This window comes from Bos indicus x Bos taurus, chromosome 2, assembly GCF_003369695.1.
Source record: "Bos indicus x Bos taurus breed Angus x Brahman F1 hybrid chromosome 2, Bos_hybrid_MaternalHap_v2.0, whole genome shotgun sequence".
Classification (NCBI taxonomy): Eukaryota; Metazoa; Chordata; class Mammalia; order Artiodactyla; family Bovidae; genus Bos; species Bos indicus x Bos taurus.
Window position 1 is genome coordinate 113,687,536 of NC_040077.1, and position 21,083 is coordinate 113,708,618.

Genomic DNA, 21,083 nt, shown 5'->3' on the forward strand with positions numbered 1-21,083 from the left:
ACGGGAAACCTAGCAGGGGAAGTTAATCCGTAGGTACGCCGGGTAATATGAAAGGCATGGGATTGTGTCACTCATCGGATAATCTCTTCCACATACACTTTAAAGGAACCTCATAGTAAAAAATATTATTTGCTATCCTTTTCAAGGAAAAAAAAATGTCTAATTTTCTTCATGTACCTAAATGTGTTAATGCCATAAAGGGATATATGGAAATATTGGCTCATTATAAAAACATGTCAACCAGGATTCCAATAGATGCTTACCTTTACCTTTATTTTATAAGATAAAAGATGATTCTTTAAGACATGCAAGGACTTATGCCTCCTGGGAAGTTATGTTCATTTATAAGTTAGATTATGTCAACGTGTGGTACACTTAGATTTGAACACTCATATTTTTAGAGTGTGTATGTAGGTACTAGAATCACCTGCACAATACCCTCAAATATGTCTGAAAATTAGTGTCCTCAGTAGACCATACATTCTGCACTTCTTGGATGAAGGGAACTCTTTCCATCCCCCAAATTCTAATCTCCACAGTATCCTGACAATGACCTGGGTGGCCAATCTAGGTTCCTTAAATAAAGGAAGAGTTAGGAGAAGGCTTTTTAATTTTGAAAAATAATATTATTATGAAAGATTGCAAAGGTCTCAGAAGTATCTATAAACTTAAAAGCAAATGAATTTAAATTAGGGAAATGATACGTTGAAAACAGTATATCGTGAAAATAGCCAGCACAAGACAACTTGAAAATCAGAAAGCTAGAAAATAGAAAAAGAAGGAAAGAATAAGAGAAAGAAGAAAAGATAAAATGAAAAGAGGGCACGATAGAAGAAAAATTTGGAGAAGGTAGAAAGACATTTTAGGACATGGGAGAACCATGGACCAAAGCTGAAAATGAAGCACCAAAAATTGGCTTTTTAACCAATGGGATGTTGTGTCGGTCGCTTAGTCGTGTTCAATTCTTTGCAGCCCCATGGACTGTAGCCCCCCAGGGTTCTCTGTCCATGGAATTCTCCATGCAAGAAAACTGGAGTGGGTTCTGTTCCCTTCTCCAGGGGATCTTCCCAGCCTAATCACTCTGTAGAAACTCATTGTAAATAGGATAAAGTGGACAGGGAACAAAGCCTTGACCTTAAGTGATTTGTTCTTTATTCCCAGGAGCTGATCCTCATGAACAAATTTCGTTTTAATCTGTTGTTATGAAATTGTTTCATCACTTGCCAATGATTAGCATACATCAGAAGAATTCAGTGCATTGAAAGAACCTGCTGCAAAACCAAAAAGAAAGTCTGAGAGCCGGTTCATCACTGCAGACTTTGCTCAGCTAATGCTTTGTCTTTCCTCCTTGTTCACAGAACCGAAAGTAAGCTGCAAACTAGGGCGGTCGGCGTCCACATCAGGTGTGCCCCCTCCATCTGTTACTCCTCTCAGGCAAGCCAGTGACCTGCACCAGAGCCAGGTACCATCATCGTTAGCCAATCGTGATTGACTTCCTGTGATGCGACATGCCAAACGCTTTCCACCTCTGTCTGTCATGTGTTGCTGTAACGACTTTTGCATCTGCTTTTATTTTTCTATGTGTGGATGGGTAGGGGTTGGGATAAGCTGTGGCCGTCTGTGTTTTCATCTAAAAAGGAGATTCCTTCTTCCCTGTGATTGGTGCAACTTTCTTTGCTGTTTGTTATCAAATCGTTTTTGTCTCTGGTTCCCATCGTTCTGTAATATAAATGTAAACTTGTACTATATGTACTGGCTTAGTGGTTGTTTTTTTAAAATTCTTTCTCTCTTCCATGTTTTGTGTACTTTTATACCGTCTCTGAAAATTTATCAACATTTGATAAATTTATCAACTTTGTTTTATGTAGATTTCTTTTTAAATGTTTTGTCCACAACACTCGCACAGATGTTGTCAATGAATTTGTACATATTGTTTAGTTCTTAACCTATGATACTGTAATATTTGTGGCCGTTTAACTTTTATTTTTATTTCGCTTGGAGCATGATTGTAAGATACAATGAATATTGATGTCCTTATAAATATTCCTATAACAAGTCATTTGGATTGAACATGGCAGCTAGTCTTTTTTTCTTAGCTCATAAGGACAAACTGACCAACCACATAATCTAGATATTACCAAAAACTGTAGAAAAACAAGGCAATCTTTAAATAAATTACTTTCTCTCTTACACCAACAGTATCAGAAATGTTCTCAGTAAGGGAATTTAAGTGTTTATGCATGGTAACTGAGATCTCTATTATCATTGGAGAAAAGAGGCGAGAAATAAAGACATAAGCTACAGTATCATTTAACCCTTTATAGTACAATATGTTGCTCTGATGTTCACTTGGTTACATAACTCTGTATGGGAAATTTAGTATGGGGAAAAAAATCACTACACATAAATTCTCTACCTATAACTCATCCAATAGGAATTCAATACAATGACTTAATTTGTGAAGCTTAATTGTGGTTACTGTTAAATATTATGGGTGTTAAATAGGATAATGCTATCCTGCAGTAGTTTTTCTCCGCTTCTTAGCTTTAATCTTCACTTTCATAAAACTCTCTGAAATTGTAAATTAAAAGACTAATAATGATACCTCCATGGGAACTGTCCATTACTGATTAGAAAATTACATATTCATCAATTATGTAAAATGTCAAGCTATTTTAAAAACATAACCAAGCAAACTAATTGCATTTTTTTCTAATGGAATACAGGGTGCTTTTTTAGTATTTTGGCCTCACTTAAGTAGTCACAGGATTTGATTTATGAATATATGTGATATCTACAAACCCAAGAGATGAGAGGTTTCTCTCAAGGGGGTGTCTCAAGTGCCACTTAGAATTTTTTGTGTCTTATTTAAAAGTTTAAATGCCTTTACAACTAATGAATCCACCTCAAATGCTTTTTCAGTATAAAAGAAGTAGAAACAAGAAGACAATGAATAAATAAATAAATAACACAACTAACCTCACTAAGATAAACTGCCATCTTAGTTGATTAAAACTATTGCAAAATATTACACTTGTTGATTTTCTAAAGCTTAAAATATTGGATACAGAAAGGAGAGAGCTTTAGTTAACTGGCAGAGGATTGCATTAATACAATCAACTTTCCAAGTGCTTATACCTTAGTATTACAAGACTTTGGTAACATAGAGAGGTTTTGTGGTCTTTGTTCCCTTTGCTTTTTCGGCTTATTATCTTTGTAGCTGTTTCATCCTGAGCCCCTTCAATGCTCAATGAAAGGGTTCTTGGGGGTAACTTCCAGAACAGAAACAAGGTGCAATCTTTGTGTCTTTGCATTATCAGCTCTTCATTTATCTGATGGGGTGTTCTTCATTCTTCAACATACAGCAACAAGAGAAAGGCCCTCTTGGTACTTGTTTGGTGCACTTTTTCTTTCCAACCAGGAGAAATTCTGGCACCCAGCCATGTTGTAGATAGGTTGTCAGGACTGCAAATTAGAAGGCTGACCTCTGTGACTCTCTCCCGTGTGTTGTGACTAGATGTAGCATTCACCTCTTCCATATTCTGAGCTAATGAGGTGAACATGGCTTAGAAGAACCCTGCTCTGCATTGCTACAAATTGGAACTGAACTGAAGTTGAGTACTTTTTGAAGTCCCTCTTCTCACCTCATTCCCATGCTCTTGCCTGAGATGTCACCTTAAGTTACAACAAAGATGACCCTGTCCTTTGCTTAGTCACCCAAGTCCACCCTTTGCCAGTTTCACCCAAGGTGAAAGACATTTAAGCACACTGGATATTCGTACACAAATTAGGAGATGGAACACCTAACACTGTCACACAAATAATTACCCTGGTCACTTTTTTAAAAGTGTTTTTCCAACACCAGAATTCCTGATAGCTATTAAAACACAGAAAGCTTAATAGAAGATGGATAAACTTCTTACTAGGAAATCTTTGGAAGACCATGTCATCTTATACTTTCATCTTGTACTTTCAAGCAAACAAAAATAATCAGTGAGCCCTGAAATAATTCCAGTGGTGCTTATCTACTGATGAACCTGGCTTTAAGAAGAGATGGGACTTTTCTTCTCATAGAGCAGGAACTGCATGTGTGTGTGTGCTTCGGATTGTTAATGCCTTACCTCTTTTCAGTTTCCTCAGTACTGATTTCTTGCTTACCACTTCGGATCATGGTTAGAGCTTTCTGAGAAGGATTGCAGGAGGAAACAGAAGGGCCTAAAGTTACTCCAGCAGAGATGGGCAGAGGTGACCAAAACGGATGGACCCTTAGCCCTAGGAGCCTAGACCAGATATGATGGACCACGCCAAAGAATCTAGAGTTAATAGTGATTGACTGACCCACAGAGGAGCATGAGGCCCATGGTGATTGCCCTCCAAGGCCATTGATATAAAAAGTGGAGGTAGTGTTTGCTTGGTTTTGCAGTCTCTTTTGGCTTCAGGTAGTAAAACAGGCACAAGATTTGTAGAAATATACTGGAACTTTAAAAAACGTTTAAAAGAGGAAATGGGAAACTCAGGAAAGAAACATGAGTTCCAAAGCATTTACAATTTTTATACAACAGATACTCTTCTCTGAAATGCAGAGAGAAGAAAAATAGATCTTTTCTTTCTTAATTCACTCCTGAATAAATAGAGCAGTCATGGGACAATTAGCAAAAAGTGACATTTCCTTGGAATTTCATAGCAAGGCAGCCACATATTTTGGCATTTGTCATAATGCAGATCTTTGGAAATTAGATGGAATTTCTGCAACTGCAATGACAAAGCTATTTCTTTTCTTATTGATAAGAGCAAAACTGTATAGAAGTCATGTTTTGAAGTTGGATATTATCACTTTCTCGTTTTCTTCTGTGGTGAAGTAGAAAGCCTGTGCTCAGAGGGAAGAAGTGTGAGCACTACTAGAGACAGCAGATTATGTTCACATTATCCCTCCATCTCTGACCTGTGTCATCAGTGAGCCCCATTTCATTGGAAATGGGTCACCTCCAGCAGCCGGTGAAGGAATAGAAAATAAGGAGCACGGCCATGAGAAAATCAGACCGTCTTTCAAGAAGGGAGCAGCTAGAGTGTCTTCAGACAGAAGCACCCACTGTCTTTCGAAAATTGTTCCTAAGAAATGTTTGTACGTATTTTTCTGGGAACGAAGGAGTTGAGAACCACATTTTCCGTCTCTCTCTCACACACGCACACACACAAACAGACACACTTAAGCACACACATCCACACAAACTCTCACATACTCACACAATCTCACACACACACACACACACACCCCCCACACACATACCCATTCACAAACATATGCACTTTTTAATTAACAACTCCCCACGTAAAACCAGGGAGTCACAGAGCTAACAGTGACCTAAGTGTTGAACAGAAAACTCACGTTCTCTCTAAGGTTTATTGTTGTAAACTAGATCATATCTGATTTTCCTTGATGTTGGGGAAGGGTGACAAAGGCCATCTGTCATTTCCTTTGGACCTACAGTTTGAAATCTGGAGGTCCTGAATTTCCATGGGAATTTAAAACTCACCCCCCAAAGCCATTATCTCTTGTTCTCTGGACCCATGTGGGATGAGAGCTGCCTTCTCACCCTCCAGCCGAGCCATTGCCCAGACCAGATCCTGCTGTGCGCTTACAAGCTGTTATCCAGGCAAACAAGCCCAGTCCCTTTCAACTTGCCCCTTCAGGATCATTTCTCAAACGGTTATTTCTTTTGATGCAGTCCTCTGGACTCCCCCCAAGCTCCTAACATCCTCCTTGAGCTTGATGACTCTGCTGAGGCCTAATGAGAGCCTACCCAGGTTGCCTGCTGAGCAGAATTCCTTTTCAATTCCCATGGGCTCCATGGCTGTGTCTGTATGCCGGCATCTGGCTAGGTTTCTGAGATAATGGAAGATGAATGTGTTAGCATCTACAAGACGCATGTCCAGGTGTGTTTCTAGATGTCACTCATGTCACAATTGTTTTCTAGATACATTAAAAAAGACTTAATCACCCAAAGATAGAGATCAGGAATCCGTACCTATGAAAGACTAGGATTTAAGATTTAAGTAGATTCTGTAACAAGGACTTTGCCCAACTTAGTGTGTGACACTCAGTGGCTTTCGTTGACCTACTAAATACCTCTCTTGATAAATGTCTCTTTCTATATATCCTTGAAAAAATGTGTTTCTCGCGCAATCCAATGTAATCTTTCGCTTGGCCTTGAATACCTTCAAAGTCGTGGGATGTTTCTGCTGGTCCCACAACCTCAGTGATGCTTTGCCTTAAAGCTTTGAGAAGACCCATGCTCTTTCTCAGACTGTGTGTGAGTTCTAGGCTTTCATTTGACTCTCAGACAATCAGCATATTTGCACACAGAACCTGTAGGAGCCTGGAGAGCATGAGAAAGACTAAAGACAAAAGAAGACTGAGCATAGTAATGTAAATACACAAGCAAGGGCAGAGCAAGGAATTCTAGTTTCATCTACTCGGTGCCCACCCATGTTTCTCAATAATGTAAGCTCAGAGGGTATGTCCTTAGTTAATGTCACCTTGTGTGCATTGTATCAGGTGGAAAAATGAAAATAAAGCTCTCGATTAGCTGAAGTTAAAGTATCCCACAATGTGAGAGCTCTGAGTTTTAGTTTTATTCGAGGACTTACTGAGAACTATATCCTGTGAGTTATAGCTGCTCAGATCAATCTGAGGAACTGCTCCACAGAAGAAAATGGAGGGGCCAGTACACATGTGATTCTAGCAGAGGGGGGAAATGCCATCTAGGAAACATCTCAGAAGAACGTTACTGCTAGTCCCGAAGAACGGATATCTCAGTTCATGATTTTAGTTCTTTGCTAAGAAAGTGAAGATGCAAGAATCGAGGTTCATAAAAAGTTTCTCTTTAAGCATTTATTTCTATGGGGCTGATTTGCCTGTTTTCCCAGGACACGGAGTGTCTCATTCTGATCTTCACCCTGAAAGCAATTCAGGGTGTGTTGCAGGTCAGCGATGACAGTGGCTAGTGACTTCATCATTGCATGGCAGTACCCGAGGATGGGTGACATTCCTTGCTTCACAAGTTCTAAGAGTAGAACATTTTCAGTCCTCTTTAGAATTCATGTATATCATTAGTATAGATGTGACTTGTTTTGCCAAGACCAAAATTCCTGCCCTGGGTTCTGGAACATGTATGCCGTGAGATTTTGCCTGATCAGTTTCATATACACTGTTAAGTGCCCCCGTCGAGTAGTTAAGGTTTTGTGTGAGATGGGAGAAAGCAGTATTAGTAGAGAAAGGGCAGAATATGTGGGTGGAGAGCACGTGGCACCCCAACTTAACCTGATGAAGGGGCCCTTTTTCTACCATCCCTTGCTCAGGTGTTGAACGAACTTTTCTTCTGTTTTTGAGACCCTGTAATTTTCCAGGTCCTATTAGACCTGAGCTAAGAGAATGTTTACATTGCATTTGTACCTGTACACAGCTGGTTTGATTGTATGCTCAGGGATAACATCATAGTATAGAGATGGTAAAAAAAAAAAAAAAAAAAAAGCAAAACAGAAAGAGAACATACAATTAGGGGAAGTGGAACTCACTGCATTCTTTGCATATAGCTCCCCCACCACAGAACCTCCTTCAGGCTATGCAATTGAGTTTTAAATAACTCCTGCTGTTTGTTTCATTCTGCATACAAGTTAACCTGATGGTTATTTCCAAATATGTTAAAGCCTGATGGGAGGTGCTTGGAAAACCCCCGCTAAGTTTACTGTGCAATGTTCTCATCTTATTGGAGAAGGGTTTGTCTGTACAAAGTTCAAACTGTAAAATAAAATGCCATCTTCACAAAGATTATGTTACAAAGGATTTATCGTTGTTTGTGATAATAATATTATTCACCAAAGAGATTGGATCTAGGCTTGTCAAAAGTGGAATAAATTCATGTGACCAGTAGGAGTGTCAGTGGTTGTATTGATCTATTGCTGTGTATTATAGCATCATTGTATTAAAATAATGCACGTGCCAAAAAGTAAACAAAAGCTACCGTGTGCCCTCTGCAGTCTTGCCTGGTTGATTTATAAAAATGGTAGTGCCTTGTGGACCTCCCTAAATTAGTGTCATATTTAAAGACGAAGATTTTGTCACTACCTTTCAATAACAGGCAAATCCAGTAATCTGTGTCATGAAATGTTGGCATGATTTAGCTTCCATTTTCATACAAAGAATTCAGAGGGCAGAAACTAAGATTGCTTTCTGCAGTGGACCACAATCTGAATTGAGAAACTTCGACGTATTATGAAGGAACTGTGTGCTTGTGTATGTTTCACATGGCAGAATATTTAGGATCACTTTTTAAAGGCCAATTATCTCAAGATCAGTCTCTCAATAGCCCCAATATTGAGTAGTATGAAACTAAAGAAACCCATCCTTTTACCCCGATTCCAATCCCCCCACTCAGTAATCTTGCATTTACTCCCTTGGCTCAGGAGGCGGAGTATAACAAAACAAGAGAATGTTCTCTGAGAAATCTTGAACAAATTGACAAGTTAGAGTGAGGATAAGGAAAAATGAACTCTGAGAGTGCCTGCTACCTGACTTTGCCTACCCTTATCTGTGTATGCCCTGCTCAGCATCAAAGTTGTTGCCATAAACCACCAGGGCCACAGGAAAAGGTGTACAGCTGCTTAGGTATATAATCCAGCATTCTTTAACCCATGGGAAGGATACAAGGATCTCTAGGGTTCTTAGATGAAAGGAAAGGAAAGTGAAGTCGCTCAGTCATGTCCGACTCTTTGCAACCCCATGAACTGTATAGCCTACCAGGCTCCTCTGTCCATGGGATTTTCCAGGCAATAGTACTGGAGTGGATTGCCATTTCCTTCTTCAGTGGAATCTTCCCGACCCAGGGATCAAACCCAGGTCTCCCTCATGGTGGACAGACGCTTTACTGCTTGAGCCACCAGGGAAGTCTAAGATGAAGTCTTAGATGAAGGTGCATGATAAAAATTATGTACCATTCATTGTCATTCCCGATGAGCTTCTTGTATGCCAGGCCAGTGACGACAGCCTTCTTATATTGTTGAAGGTGTGCTTCCTACAGCCCCACCCTGTGATCATCTCATTAATTTCAAATAAGGATACTAAAGTGAGGTTACATACCTTGTCCAAATTTTGTACCTATTAAGTGTCCGTCTGTGATTCCAACTGGTTCACAGTTGGTTAAAATGTGAGTGGTAGAGGATGTAAAAACCTCCCCTGGAATCCTGGCTCCAGCCCTCAGTCACTGTGTGTCCTTGAATACATTGTTCAACTTTGCAGAGTCTGTTTTCTCATCTGTAAAATGAGAGCAGTATTATCTGCCCATGGCGCTAGTGGTAACGAACCCACCCGCCAATGCAGGAGATGGAAGAGATGCGGGTTGGATTTCTGGGTGGAGAAGATCCCCTGGAGGAGGGCAGAGCAACCCACTCCAGTATTCTTGCCTGGAGAATCTATGAACAGAGGAGTCTGGGGGACTATAGTCCATGGGGTCACAAAGACTTGGACACCACTGAAGCAGCTTAGCACACAGCACATGGTTGTTGTTGAGGATTAATAAGATAACATATGTATGTAAAGTCCTAGACAGAAATTACATGTTAGAAAAATAAGAATTCTTTCCTTTATAGCTTTCTCCTTCTTCCAAAATGCAAATTTCCTGCTTGCTGACAAGTCCTAAGGAGAAGAGTCATTGTAGTCAGTGGAATTCAGAAAACAATGGGCACAGAGAGATGGTTCTGTCCACCCTGTATTGCTGACCTTATATAGAACAGCTAGCAGGCGGTAATAATAAAAAAGCAGACGGATTTTTAGCGAGTTTTGTTACTGACTTTAAGTTCTTTAGAGGGTGTATCTCTTTATTACAGCATCTGAGACAGATTGGTTTCTCCACCCCATCTAGGTACACTTGATACGATTATCTTTCTCATTCCTTCTCCTCCAAATAGGGGATTAGATATTCAGTTGTTTACCATCTAATAAGGATGCATGTTATTAGATGGTAAACATCAAACAAGATGTCTTATGGTTTAGATGCTAAGTCGTGCCTAACTCTTGCGACCCCATTGACTGTAGCCTGCCAGGCTCCTCTGTCCGTGGGATTCTCCAGGCAAGAACACTGGAGTGGGCTGCCATTTCCTTCTCCAGGGGATCTAATCTAATATGACGGTAAACTTCTAATAAGGATGCATCTTATTAGATGGTTGTAGTTGGCATCTCTTCTTACCTTGTAGATGCCACATGTGATTTGGAAGCAAAGCAAGTAGAAGTCGACTAATGGTATCAATTCAGAAATACCAGCAGTCCTCTGACACTGAGCTTCTCTGCAGCTTGGCTTCAGATGTGAACGAACGTAATGAAAACGCTAGAGCTGCCGGGAAGTTGTTATCTGCAAAGACAGGATACATTTGTTGCCAACTTCGGCTTTCCTTAAAGCTTCCCGGGGCCTCAGTTTGCGATGCTTTGTTTTCCGAGCTGCACGTGTATTTGCCCACAAGCTCGCCCATTATGATATTTCATCCTATTATATCAATTTAACTTTCATATGCCCACTATATCGATGCTGCTTGCTTTTGTTTTTCATTTTTATTTTTTTCCTTGTCAATGAAGAAAGCATTAAGGCTATTGCATTATAAACGTTATGGAAACAAGGCAGCCTGAATTTTAACAACGTTCAGCCTTGCCAAGTGAATGTATGCCAAATCTAGTCCCAATATATAGAGATCAATTACCACTGTTTAGTATTTCTTAGGCAAAATCAGAGGCAATGGGATTTATTTATTTATTTTATTTTACTTATTGTCATTTTTGGAATTCCCATTTGTTCCTCTTCAAATGCCAAGGGTGATGTAGTTAACTAAGCTAACAATACTATGAATGTATTTGGGGAAGTGAAGCTGAAGATTTTAAATCCATTTACAGTCACATTAGTTTATGCCATGCGTTTTCAAGCCGATCTTTAAAGTTTCTATGTCACTTTTTTCTATTTTAGAAAATAGAGGCTTTGGGAGGCAGTTGAAAATATTTAACTGCTAAATTTATTCAAAATGTCGGTAGAGCTGAATGTGAAGCTTTAGCTCCAAGTCTAGAGGACAAATCAAGAATTCCTAACTGTAGGTCTGGTTTGAGTTGTACACAGAGAACTGCTGAAAGAGTATTAAAGTTTTACAGAATGAGAACTCCACTTGAGAACTAAATGCTATGCTTGTACTCTGCTGTCAGTTTTATCAGCAGACGTCACATCTTAGAAACCTTCTCCAGAAAAAACTCAAACTGTTAAACATGCACTTGAGGTTCTAGATGGGCGGCGGCCCACCTAGTTTGGGGAAAATAAAGTAACATTGAGTGGACGCTTGGCGCCACCTAGTGTCTAAAGTGTACTTTGCAATCTGTATTTACATAGGAAGAATTGACTTCAGCAAAATTGCGTCCTGTCAGAGATGTTTCGCAGTTTGGGATACTGAACATAATGCTTATAGAAATCCAGGGAAAACTTTTGGACCTTGTTTTGGACCTTTTCATTACTTTAGCTTTGTAATTTTAAGTTAACTTTTAAATGCACCTTTTTCTACTTTTGTGTGGATCGGTGAGGAACCACAGATAGTAATCACCGAGGGTTATATATTATTTACGAATCAGTTCAGTTCAGTCGCTCAGTCGTGTCCGACTCTTTGCGACCCCATGAACCGCATCATGCCAGGCCTTCCTGTCCATCTCCAACTCCCGGAGTCCACCCAAACCCATGTCCATTGAATCGGTGATGCCATCCAACCATCTCATCCTCCGTCGTTCCCTTCTCCTCCTGCCCTCAACCTTTCCAAGAATCAGGGTCTTTTCAAATGACTCAGCTCTTCACACCAGGTGGTCAAAGTATTGGAATTTCAGCTTCAACATCAGACCCTCCAATGAAAAACCAGGACTGATCTCCTTTAGAATGGACTGGTTGGATCTCCTTGCAGTCCAAGGGACTCTCAAGAGTTTTCTCCAACACCACAGTTCAAAAGCATCAATTCTTCGGCACTCAGCTTTCTTTATAGTCCAACTCTCACATCCATACATGACCACTGGAAAAACCATAGCCTTTACTCGACGGACCTTTGTTGGCAAAGTAATGCCTCTGCTTTTTAATATGCTGTCTAGGTTGGTCATTACTTTCCTTCCAGGGAGCAAGCATCTTTTAATTTCATGGCTGCAGCCACCATGTGCAGTGATTTTGGAGCCCCCCAAAATAAAGTCAGCCACTGTTTTCACTGTTTCCCCATCTATTTGCCATGAAGTGATGGGACCAGATGCCATGATCTTAGTTTTCTGAATGTTGAGCTTTAAGCCAACTTTTTCACTCTCCTCTTTCACTTTCTTCAAGAGGCTCTTTAGTTCTTCTTCACTTTCTGCCATAAGGCTGGTGTCCTCTGCATATCTGAGGTTATTGATATTTCTCCCAGCAATCTTGATTCCAGCTTGTGCTTCATCCAGCCCAGCATTTCTCACAATGCACTCTGCATATAAGTTAAATAAGCAGGGTAACAATATACAGCCTTGATGTACTCCTTTTCTTATTTGGAAATCCAAATATTTCTGCTTTATTGACTATGCCAAAGCCTTTGACTGTGTGGATAACAATAAACTATGGAAAATTCTGAAAGAGATTGGAATACCAGACCACCTGACCTGCCTCTTGAGAAACCTGTGTACAGGTCAGGAAGCAACAGTTAGAACAGGACATGGAACAACAGACTGGTTCCAAATTATTTATGAAAAATGAGGCTATTTTCATTGGGATTTATGACATTTTCTGTGCATTGTGATTCCCTAAATCCAGGCTGAGCCTTGAAGAAGGGGGATCATTACCCCTATTTTGCAGACTGAAAAGTCATGGAGCAGAGAAAGCCTGACTGACTGGAAGAATTCCTTCTTGATTTTGTTTGACACCAATATGTTTAACCCTGGAGAAAGAAATGAGAAACCACTCCAATATCCTTGCCTGGAAAATCCCATGGACCAAGAAGCCTGGTGGGCTGCAGTCCATGGAGTCTCAAAGAGCTAGGCAAGACTGAGTGACTAACACACAACGTGTTTAGCGCACCTGACTTAAGGTTCTTTCCTGAAAAGAGCAATCTCCCTGGACCAGTAGACAAGTTTACTTCTCACTTAAGTTATATGTGGATTAGCAAGAAATGTTTATGTCAGGGCTCCCCAGCCTCTAGGTTTTAATGCCTAATGATCTGCCGTGGCGCTCAAGGAGATCCAGCCAGTCCATCCTAAAGGAGATCAGTCCTGGGTGTTCACTGCTAGGACTGATTTTGAAGCTGAAACTCCAATACTTTGGCCACCTCGTGTGAAGAGCTGACTCATTTGAAAAGACCCTGATGTGGGGAAAGATTGAGGGCAAGAGGAGAAGGGAACGACAGAGGATGAGATGGTTGGATGGCATCACCGACTCAATGGACATGGGTTTGGGTGGGCTCTGGGAGTTGGCGATGGACAGGGAGGCCTGGTGGCTGTGGTCCATGGGGTCGCAAAGAGTCAGACACGACTGAGCGACTGAACTGAACTGAACTGATCTGCAGTGGAGCTGATGTCATAATAATAGAAATAAAGTGCACAATATGTCACATGCTCGAATCATCTCAAAACCATCGCTCCAACCCTTGGTCTGTAGAAAAAATGTCTTCCACGAAACTGGTCCCTGGTGCCAAAAAGTTTGGGGATCATTGGTTTACATGGTATGAATATTCAGAGTTAGACTACACCTGACTCAGAATAACAGATATTATACATCCACATTGTGAGTGCCTTACTCTGGAAGTTCTGGTGTTAGTCACTCAGTTGTGCCCGACTTTTTACAACCCCATGGACTGTAGCCCATCAGGCTTCTCTGTCCATGGGATTTTCCAAGCAAGAATACTGCAGTGGGTTGCCATTTCCTTCTCCAGGGGATCTTCCTGACCCACAGATTGAACCTGGGTCTCTTTCATTGCAGGCAGATTCTTTACCAGCTTCAGTTTCTCCACCCAGCTCACCTGCTGGACAAATCTTTGTTCTTTACCCCAATAAAGCAGATTACTAAAATTGTTTTTGTTGAAGGCTGATTATGTGCTTGGCATGGTGTTCAGAATGTTGTATCCTAAAATTTCATTCTCACAACATACTTAAGAAGTAAGTAATATACCCTTATTTCACTCAAGAAAATTGAGGCTGGAAAATCTGTTACCTGTTAAAGGTTTAGAGCTCGAAAGTGACTGTAAGTCCAGGAGAGTCTAGCTATTTATCTCCTGCTTTATTTTCTACTGTAAATAGCTGTCTCTCTGAACTTAATCTCTTTATAAAACTCACCTTCCTTCATTTTCTTTCACCCATTTGTTTAATCATTCTTTGATTTTCTTGATACTGCCTTATAACTTTTCTAGATTAAAGCTACTTAGTAGAGGGATGAATTCAATTAAGACTTCAGCTGAACAAGGCATCGCCAAGGCAGTGGGTCTGCAAGAGTGAGATGGGGTTGGGACTGTAACTTCTGGAAGGAACCTGATGTCCCTTGTGGCATCCTTCTCTTGAGGACCACAGGCTGGTGTTGTGAGAGCTCACCACACTGGTGTGTGTGCCAGTGTGCACAGGCATGCACACTTGAGAATATCAACACTTGAACACATCTACCTCTCTCCACATTCTGAAAAGAAAATGCACCCCTCTCACAAATATGCACACCCAAACACCAGCACCTAGAATATTCTTGTAGATTTAACCAACAACACACAAAAAGATAGATAATACGTTCAACAAGATTTCTCTGGGCTTCCACAGCCATCTAATGAGCAGACACTTTAAAGTGGGGATGGGGGGAGAAAAAGCCATGCAATCACTCCAAAGCCTCTGTTTTCTAAAGTAAATGCTGCAATCAGTTCAGTTCAGTTCAGTGGCTCAGTCGTGTCCGACTCTTTGTGACCCCATGGACTGCAGCAGGCCAGGCTGTTAATAATCCCTGGTTGTCATCTATTTTGACATGGGTGGTGTGTGGAATGCTGCATAGAATGACTTTCCTTCCAGAAAATGAGGAAGTTATTTGAAGGACCCAAAGGTATCAAAAGTCATCTTACCCAAACCAGTCAATTTTGAAAGTTAAGTCAACTTTGAGTTAGACAAGGGCAGAGGCATTTTGGGAGAAACCAGCAGAGCCAAAGCCACATCATTTAGGATACAGCCCAGGAAGAAACCCACTCTGTGTTGTCACTTGTCTGATACAAATCTCAACAGTGGAGCAGGAACCCTTGAAGAAGCCTTCCATGGGAAGTATTTACATCCAACGGTGGCTTTCCTGGGTTTCATGGAATTTCTAGGTATTTTGACTTCTATATCCATGTGACATGAGCTGATTCATATGAAAGCACATTTTAAGCTAGAATGTCTAAATGTAAATGCCTATTTTTAGTCATATAGCTATTCAACATGTTTTTGTTGTTGTTAAGTCTTTAAATTGTGTCCGACTCTTGGCAACCCCATGGACTGCAGCAGACCAGACTCCTCTGTCCTTCACTGTCTCCCGGAGTTTGCTCAAACTCATGTCCATTTGGTGTATCTACATTTATAGATGTGCATTGGAAAGTGCAAAGAGGAGGATTTCACAAGTCATGCTTCTCAAGTATATTTGACCAGAGAACCCCTCTTTTTAAAAATTTTTTCCAAGGCGTAGTTCTTTGGTTATAAAGATGCAGACCGCAATGGTTTTCATGAAGATGTAGGCTCTTTGAGGGCTGGAATGCATATTTTCACTTGGACATCTCTAGTTGTCAGTCTATGATAGTGAAAGTGAAAGTCGCTCAGTCGTGTCCAACTCTTTGCGACTGCATGGACTATACAGTCCCTGGAATTCTCCAGGTCAGAACACTGAACTGAGTAGCCATTCCCTTCTCCGGGGGATCTTCCCAACCCAAGTCTCCTGCATTGCAGGTGGATTTTTTTTTTACCAACTGAACTATCAGGGAAGCCCCGTCAGTCTATATGTTTTTTAAAATTTATCTTATTGAAGTACAGTTGATTTATAATACTGCGCTAATTTCTGGTGTACAGCAAAGTGATTCAGGCATATATACATATCCAGTATATGTTCTTTTCCATATTCTTTTCCATTACATTTATCGCAGGATATTGAGTAGAGTTCCCTGTGCTGTACAGTAGAACTCGTTTATCCATTCTATGCGTAATACTTTGCAACTGCTAACCCCAGTCTCCTAGTTCATCCCTTCCCATGCCCCTCCCCCCTGCCCCTTAGCAACCACAAGTATGTTCTCTGTGTCTGCTGTCTTAGTCTGTATTGAATGAATAAATTAATGGTAAGGGTGGAAACAGATGTCTTCTCACTGTAATACTGTTACAACAATTTCCAGAAGCGTTTGGGCTCCTGACAGGTGACTCTATACACAGTCATCCCGTGCGCTCACCGCTCACCTCAGCTAGTTAATGAACTAGTTTTACCTTCTGGTGGAGGATGAGACACAGATGTTAGAGAACCGAAATGCAAGTGCTCCTGGGAGAAGTATCACCACGACTGCAATTTACACTGAAAGAGAAACCTCAGTTAAACTTATTCCTAAACATTGATTTTTTTTCTTTAAATGAGTTTTTATTAATAGAAGATGGAAGAGCATATCATGGAGATTAATTTAGAAAGATAAACTCTAATGATGAAAGTGTGTATTTAGGACAGAACATAAACTGGGATTGGCGCAGACTAAGACCTTTCAAAGCTGTACCAGGAAGTAATTATAAAAACCTTCCTCCTGTGAATAGTTCAATATGAATTTTATCTTTTAAATAATGTAAAGTTGACCTCACAACTGTACTTCTGGCACCAACCACAACGTGTGTTCATCAGTTCACATTTTGATGTGTGGGAGTTTTTCCCCACACTACCTAGCAGTTCTCCACCAGCAGCTGGGTGTCCTGCAACTTAACTCAGTTCAGATGCTGTCCACCCAGAGAGTCCCAGACCCCACGGGTCCAGGCCTCAGTCCTACAAGAGTGCTCCCACTTCAGACGTCAGTCAAAGTCCAGGGACCAACCCGCTGTAAATCAGAGGTTCCCACAACACTCCTCGAGTTGAATTCATTTGCTAGAACAGCTCACAGAACTCAGAGAAACGTTTACTAGCTCACCTGTTTATTATGAAAGGTTATAGCTCAGGAGCAGCCAGATGAGAGAGACGCACACAGCAAGTTAGGGGAAAAGGGCGTGAAGCTTCTCTGCCCTCCAAGCTTTACATCCTCTGTGAATCTCCATGAATTTACCAACTGGCTGTTCTCCAAACTCTGTTCTTTTTGGCTGTAATGGAAGCTTTGTTACTTTCAGTTCAGTTCAGATCAGTCACTCCGTCCGACTCTTTGTGACCCCATGAACTGCAGCATGCCAAGCCTCCCTATCCATCACCAACTCCCAGAGTTTACTCAAACTCATGTCCATTGGCTGATGCCATCCAGCCATCTCATCCTCTGTCTTCCCTTTCTTCTCCCGTCTTCAATCTTTCCCAGCATCGGGGTCTTTTCAAAAGAGTCAGTTCTTCGCACAGGTGGCTGAAGCATTGGAGTTTCAGCTTCAGCATCAATCCTTCCAAAGAATATCCAGGACTGATGTACTTTTTAATTAGGCGTGATTGATTAGATCATTGGCCATTGGTGATATAATTCAATCTTCATCCACTCTCCCCTCCCTGGAAATTCAGGGGAATACAACTGGAAATTCCAAGCCTGTAATCATAGGACTGGCTCTTCTGGCAGCCAGCCCCCATCTTCGGCACTGCCCAGAGGTAACCGCCTTAAGTTAACAAACAGCATCTTTATTGCTCTCATCACAGGAAAGTCTAAAGGTTTTAGTAGCTCTGTGCCAGGGACAGGGATGAAGACTGAATATATGTTTCTTTTCATAAATCACAGCATTGTCAGGGAGGAGGAAATTTTCCTCTACCCTTTTCGTTATTCTGGCTGATTTAAGAATCAAGTGCACATGAGGGAGATTAACGGGAGAAAATCAAACAGAAGTTTAATAACTTGTGGGAGACACCAAGGGGAATTGAGTAACAGGCCTAAATGGCCGAAATCTTCATCTTAAATGTCAGCTTCGGCTAAAGACAGAAGAGGGTGTTGGGATTGTGATTTGGGACTTCCAAGGGGATGGAGGCAATTCATGTGGATATGGAAAAGCAACGTTTGGTAAATAAATGTTTTCTGGGTCAGGCAGAGACGATGGGACACAGAGAGAATCTTAACAGACTTTCCTGGGTTCTTCTATGTCTACACACGTAGTTCATCTACATCTACGGCAGTAGCTTACTTCCTGGATTAGGTCCTCTGTCTACATTCTTTAAGGCAGTTAGGGGAAATGTCAAAAGTTCTTCCTGAGTGTTTTAAAACTTGGATTTTCTTCCTAGCTTGAAATAATTCGCATGCCAAAGAGACATTTTGGGGTGGCAAATTTTGTTTCCCTACATATCAGTCTCTATATGTTCTACTGTACTTTACTTAACTTCATTTAGAATTTCTCTGTACAAAATTTTATTTAAGGTTATTGAAGCTGAATTCTTATTTCTTGCTTCTCTCTTTTTTCCCTATTGTTTTACTTCCTTTTGCTGGTTAGTTGCCCGAAACATAGGGCTTCCCTGGTAGCTCAGGTGATAAAGAATCCTCCTGCAATGCAGGAGACCCCAGGTTGATTCCTGGGTTGGAAAGATCCCCTGGAGAAGAGATAGGCTACTCACTCTAATATTCATGGGTTTCCCTGGTCGGCTCAGTTGGTAAAGAATCTGCCTGCAATGTGGGAGACCTGGGTTTGATCCCTGGGTTGGGAAGATCCCCTGGAGGAGGGCATGGCAACCCCCTCCAGTATTCTTGCCTGGAGAATCCCATGGACAGAGGAGCCGGCAGGCTACAGTCCATGGGGTCACAAAGAGTCGGACACAACTGAGCGACTAAGCACAGCACAGTGCAGCACAGCCCTAAACATATGAGAACATGACCTTTGGGTGATTCTGCACTCTTCACATGCCCAAAGAATTTCTACAACTAATTCTGCAGCCAAATTTATTAATAAATACAGAGGCAAAAAGTTAAAAACATTTTTTAAAAGATGTGAAAACCAAAGAGCTATTTGCTATTAAGGTATACTGAATTTAAAGAAAGTCTGCCTTTTTGTTGCACTGTCTGCCTTTTTGTTGCACTGTCTTCGCAAAATGAGTTGCAAGAAGCGGGCTGTTTTAACACAACCGCTTGATGAACTGAGTGTGAGGATTTGCCAGTAGAGGGCAGCACTTCATCTTTCTTGACCTGCTTTAAAAGTGGGTCCAAGCAGAAGTGATCCATTTCAGTATTGATCATGGAGATGGAAAGAAACGAGGAGCAGCAATGAGGCCGAGTCTCATCTGGAGAAGAATACATCATGTCTTTTTTCCTCTCCTCGTCTTTGTCCATCATCTTTGCTCTCTCTCCTCACTGATACCAGGGCTTTTGGACAGAGGGGCTGAACCCAATGAAACAGAATTCACTGAAAGATATTTCTAATAGAGATTTGACAACCTTACATTTCACAGCTCTGCTAACAGTCACCTGGAGTCTGGGGAAAAAAAGATAGTGTGGATAAAATTAACGTTTGGCCATTTTCCCTTTTCCTTCTCTTCCCAAGGCCTCTGTGCTCTAAATATCCTATAATGCTGTGTTATGTGCTTAGAAACTCAGTCATGTCTGATTCTTTGTGACCCAGGACTTTAGCCCACCAGGTTCCTCTGTCTATGGGGATTCTCCAGGCAAGATTACTGGAGTGGGTTGCTATGCCCTCCCCCTGGGGATCTCCCCAACCCAGGGATCAAACCCAGATGTCCCACATTGCAGGTGGATTCTTTACCATCTGAGCCACCAAGGAAAATATCCTTTAACACTTCACACAAGATTCTCCAGCTCCTGAGGCCCATGTTCCCTATGTACCCTGCCATCTCTGCCCCACCAACTGAATTCTAATAAGTAACCTGTACAGCTGCCAGTGCTGATGCCTAATCCATGTGTGACTGCCCCTGGCACCTTGCAGTAGTTAGCGTGAGCGCTTTGGTGTGGTGTTTAGTCGCTAAGTCGTGTATGACTGTTTGTGGCCTCATGGACTGTAGCCTGCCAGGCTCCTCTGCCCATGGGATCCTCCAGGCCAGAGTGCTGGAGTGGGTCGTCATTTCCTTCTCCAGGGGTATGCTAATTGTTTTCATACCTTCCCTCAACAAATGCTCATTGCCCACTTGATCAATAGCAGATGTTCTGACCTATGTTCAATAGTTGATACAAATGCCTTGTGTTCAAGGGAACTTCAGCCCAGTAAAGGATACACACACACACACACACACTTGCAACTGGTATAATTAAGAAGAGAGTGCACAGAAGACCAGGGACTAACTGAGTTTTGAGAGATGGCATTGAAGGTGGTCAAGCATGATTTTACAGAAGATGAAATGGCCACAGTTTCTCTGTTGGCTCAGATGGTTAAGGATCTGCCTGCAATGCAGGAGACCCAGGTTCCATCCTTGGGTCAGAAAGATCCCCTGGAGAAGGGAATGGCAGTCCACTCCAGTATTCTTGCCTAGAGAATTCCACAGACAAAGGAGCCATGGCAGACTACAGTCCATGGGGTCACGCAGAGTTGGACATGACTGAGTGGCTAAGACTTTCACTTTCCCCATATTTTAATAGAAGAAGGTAGAAAGCCATTACAGACAGGGAAAAAAGATTTGCAGAAGAATAAGGTGTCTGAAACCACACAATGTGGACAAAAAATGCAAGCAATTTAGCATTATAGTAGTTACAAAAGTTGAGGTACGAAAATTTGAAGGAAGAATTATAAAAGGATGAATAACAAGTAGTAAAGTTCCTGGAGAATTCAGTACCAGAAACATGATTATTCTTATAATTCCCATTTTACAAATAGGGAAAGTGATCCACTCAGGGCAGAATGCAGAGGAGCTATTTCTTTAAAACTCAAACTTGAATTACCTGAGATCATGTCACAGAAGCCTCAGATGAAGGTGGTCATGGTTGTAGAGGAAAGCCTT

At 41.3% G+C, this 21,083-nt stretch overlaps 1 protein-coding gene across 1 annotated transcript in view; it reads left to right on the top strand.

Annotated features, from left to right (window-relative positions):
* Window positions 1-8,329, top strand: part of NYAP2 (neuronal tyrosine-phosphorylated phosphoinositide-3-kinase adaptor 2) — a 271,888-nt gene extending 263,559 nt beyond the window's left edge. Inside the window, 1 exon segment of the mRNA XM_027514895.1 lies at window positions 1,359-8,329. Within this exon segment, the coding sequence (XP_027370696.1) occupies window positions 1,359-1,492 (134 nt within the window). The 3' untranslated portion in view covers window positions 1,493-8,329.
* Window positions 8,330-21,083: the final 12,754 nt, after the last annotated feature.